General features: G+C 40.4%; 1 protein-coding gene across 1 annotated transcript; it reads right to left on the bottom strand.

The window, feature by feature from the left end:
* Window positions 1-622: 622 nt before the first annotated feature.
* Window positions 623-2,878, bottom strand: mcl1b (MCL1 apoptosis regulator, BCL2 family member b). The gene is made up of 3 exons (XM_058386854.1): window positions 2,370-2,878; window positions 1,773-2,023; window positions 623-1,527 (listed from the first exon to the last, which is right to left on the bottom strand). Exons 1-3 carry the CDS (start codon window positions 2,710-2,712, stop codon window positions 1,411-1,413), a joined length of 711 nt encoding a protein of 236 aa, XP_058242837.1. The 5' UTR covers window positions 2,713-2,878; the 3' UTR covers window positions 623-1,410.
* Between the last annotated feature and the right edge of the window lie 1,060 nt (window positions 2,879-3,938).

Genomic DNA, 3,938 nt, shown 5'->3' with positions numbered 1-3,938 from the left:
CCTGTTGGTGATTGGTGAAAGCTTGAGAGCAGGATGGCTCCTAATGCCCTAGTGTGCTCATTTGCCACAATGTAATAATAGCTTTGCACCCCCTGAGTGTAGCATGAGTCACATGGCAGAGCAATGCAAACATTATACTGAAATACTACACTACAATACACCTTTCACCCCCCTTCTAATGCCAGACTTTAATACTGCCTAGCCAGTCTAGCTTTCTGGCTTCAACATGAGAAGGAGGAAATAACTGTTTTTTCCCCCTATCTTTAAATACAGAAATAACATAAAAAGCTTGATTACAAGAACTGTATGTGGTTTAAAAACTCAAACAAGTATTAACCCACATCTCACTTTTGCAGTACCACAGCTTAATTTGTCAACTGGTGTGCCTGAATCTTCTCAACGAGTCATGGTTATTTAGGAATATTGGACCAAGTCTATAAGTAACTCTGGATGTTCCATACCCAGGACTGTCTGATGCAACAAAGTACAACACTCCTTAATGATGAGGGCCCCATGAGGTCTCAGACTCCTTCAGTGGGCCCTAGGGACTGTACAACTAAAAATAAATAGGTAGACAAAAAGACAATTCAAAAAACAGAAGTGTGAAATTACAGTTGAAAAATTACATGAAGAAGCAATCACTTTATTACATATGCACTCTTACTACAAAGCCCATTTAAACGTAGAAGAGAGGTTGTCTAGATGAATGTACTGAAGAGTCAAGAGTTTCCTGAATTGCACATGCTCTTTTACAGCAAGCCAATTTTAATGCAAGAACAGAAAAGAAGTGAATGAACATGCTGACAAGTTAGGACTTCCTGAACTGCAAGCCACACCCACCCACCCACCCACCCACCCCACAAAAAAAAATCTAAATTCAAAGCAAAAAAATAATGGCACCAAATTGTTTCCACAGAACGAAATTCTACTTTGTAGACTTCAAATGTAGAGTTATATGTAGTAAGCACCTTCAGCATATTCCCCAGTTTAAACAGTTAAACTGAATCCTGGGAAAACAAGCCCCATATAGTCACAGTACCAGACAATTGTGCTATAGAATATTTGCAGATAACAAACGTCATCAGCAGTGTGTATTCAATTTGATAGTTAACATTGAACTGAAGGGGAGAAGGGGGGGGGGGGGGGGAAGAAAAAAAAAAAAAAAAAAAAAAAAAAAAAAAAAACACACACCACAACCCACATCTTGTTTTTGGACAAAAAAAAATGTTTTGTGAAATCACATAGTGTTTTAAGAATTATTTTAATAAAAATAAACTCTTCAAATCGATAAAATGGCAAAATCCAACTTTTTACAATTCCGACTGATCTTGAGATGGAATTCTTGGTGGTAGGCTGCTTGTGTCTGTTTACAGCTGTACACCAAAGTCCAGTCAGTCAGTCCAGTGAAACTCATCTTGTCATATATGCAAGAACAGCCCCAATTCCTGCCACAGTAACAAAGGTTGTTAATGCGGTCCTCACTGAAGATTCAGGATCGGGAATGTGAAAAAACTCCACAAAGCCATTCTGAATGGGGAGGGGAAAAGAAAAGTACACAAACGTTATTCATAAGTCACAAGCCTAAAAAAAACGGAAATGAAAGGGTGACTGTCTAATTACACAATTGTACCACCCAGGCGGGTTACATTCCAACAAAGTGAGTGTGTGTACAGGAATATCTATGGCTTTAATGAGTGTACTAGGAAGGACAATGAGCTTTTATCCTTTACCCACATTTCTGGATAATCGAAACTATGTTATTGCCAACTCACCCATGACTTGTTTTTCAGAAGCCACTCCTTCTGATTAGACATGAGATAAGATGAGATCTCATCTGCCACAAGGCCTACACAGCTCCCTCGTCCAGATTCCTTCTCATACCGAGCCACAACTGCCGCGAATGCGAGGAGGCTGGCAATGCGACCCCAGTTTGTGATGCCGTCACTGAAGAGCTCCTTGGCCACCGTGCTAATCACACTCATATCTTCTCCTCTCTCGTCCAAATTCAGCTTTACAAGCATACCTGGATCATAAAAGACAAGTATTAAACATAAGCCAAATTTATAAACACAACAGGTATTCATAATATACAGACAGGAAGAACAGAACTAACACTAAAACTAAATTATACAAAAAAGACATAGCACAGTGTTTAATTCTGGGTGTAGAAATATAACCTACATACAGGTTTGACGTGGAAAATTGAATATACAAAACTACTCAGGCCTTTTCAAACGTGTGTCTAAGTTTAGAGCGCTTAGAGGAAGCGCATTTAAATAAACAAAACAAGCTAGCTAACGCACAGTTCCCTTCGTAACCTTGCCATATCAGGAAGAAAGTGGATTTTCTCGATAAACTTTAAATATTACCTTTATATACGATTCTGTGCTTGACCATCAGATCGTCTACAACTCGTTTCATCGTCTGTAAAACCTTAGTGTGCCGTTCACAAAGGCGAGGAGATGAAGTGACTAGAAAGAAAAAATCGGCGATAATCTCTCGCGTGTCGTGTTCCAGGAAGCAGCCGACGCCTGGGACTTCGTCGGAGTCTGACTCGGGTGAAGTTGGTAAAGAGCCATGACCGCGGAGGTTTTCTGTAGAAATTCCGAAATTCAGTGCTGGTCTCTGAATCGGTGAGACGACCGCGAAGGGCTTTTCTTTGTAAGATTGAACGTTAGCAACGGGTAGATGCAAATCCTTCGACCTAAACATCGTAGCGAGGTTTCAGTTTCCGCATTTAAGAATCGCGACACAAAAATTGAAGTGAATTTTGAAAGAAATTCTCAGAAACCGTTTCGATAATTGTTACATTTTGCTTTTTAAACTATCGTGTTGTACACGGGCTTCAGTAGGCGTCGCAAAGGCGAAAGCGGGTCAAAGCAGTCAAATTTAACGTTTCGTGGAGAGAGCAAGGAGGAGGGGTCAGGGGTAGGGCGGGGCTTAACAAACGCACACGGCACGTAGCACACGCAGTGAAATGCGGAAGTAGGCACTGGCTGTACTTAACAACAAATGTGGATATCACGTTAAACTCGAACCGCCTGTGTCTGTGTGCAAAATGCGTGTTAGTGAGATAAGACCACAGACCGTTTATACCATGTTTTACGGCCTATGGTAGAATGCAATAAAAATTACCACCCAAAATGCAAAAAAATGAAGCGATATACCTAGGCCACCCTGTTGCTGGAGTATTTTTGTCACGCACATTTTAATGTTTTCCCTGATCTAGCACTTCAACTCAGAAAAGGATGTTAATGAGCTGATTAACCAGCTGTGTCCTGAGAAAGCAGTATACTGTGCAGGATCAGGGCTGGGAACATGTGAGCTAGAATATAGGAGGTCGCAGTATGCCACTGTTTATGCTGACTTCTAATTTTAATATTATGAGGCCGTGGGAAATATGGCGCGACGTGTCCTGGCATGTGGTGAACTATTTACACAGTATTTCCCAAAAGTCTCCATACACAAGAGGAATGAACAAGTTTACATTTAGGAGATTTTGGCAGACGCCCTTATACAGAGTGACTTACATTTATACACCTGAGCAGTTGAGGGTTAAGGGCCTTACTCCAGAGCCCAGCAGGGACAGCTTGGTGGATCTGGGATTCAAACTCACAACCTTCTGATCAGTAGTCTTCATCTCAACATCTCAAACACTGAGCTACCGCTTCATTTATATTTATTTAGACTTTTTTATATTTATATTTATTCATTTTATATTTATTATATACTTTTTTTATACGTAGTTTACATAATAAACATTTTTCAAATAGCCTTTAAGAAGAACGAATTGAAATTATTCTCGTTTCCGCAACCGGAAGCTGTCTCGGTTGCGATGGACTTTAAAAGGAAACACGATGAGCACGTTACACACGTCAAACTGAAACCCAAAGTGGAGAGAGACTATTCTGCGTTTGCAAAGAAATGGCAATCATGTA

Source organism: Hemibagrus wyckioides, linkage group LG01, assembly GCF_019097595.1.
Source record: "Hemibagrus wyckioides isolate EC202008001 linkage group LG01, SWU_Hwy_1.0, whole genome shotgun sequence".
NCBI lineage: Eukaryota > Metazoa > Chordata > Actinopteri > Siluriformes > Bagridae > Hemibagrus > Hemibagrus wyckioides.
This window is presented reverse-complemented; position numbering and strand designations above follow the sequence as displayed.

Excerpts from the sequence above, each read along its gene's own strand:
- mcl1b (XM_058386854.1), bottom strand. The coding sequence starts at position 2,712 with ATGTTTAGGTCGAAGGATTTGCATCTACCCGTTGCTAACGTTCAATCT. Across the intron at positions 2,024-2,369 it reads GCACAGAATCGTATATAAAG|GTATGCTTGTAAAGCTGAAT; the intron begins GTAATATTTAAA and ends TTTATGATCCAG. Across the intron at positions 1,528-1,772 it reads TTCTGAAAAACAAGTCATGG|AATGGCTTTGTGGAGTTTTT; the intron begins GTGAGTTGGCAA and ends CTCCCCATTCAG.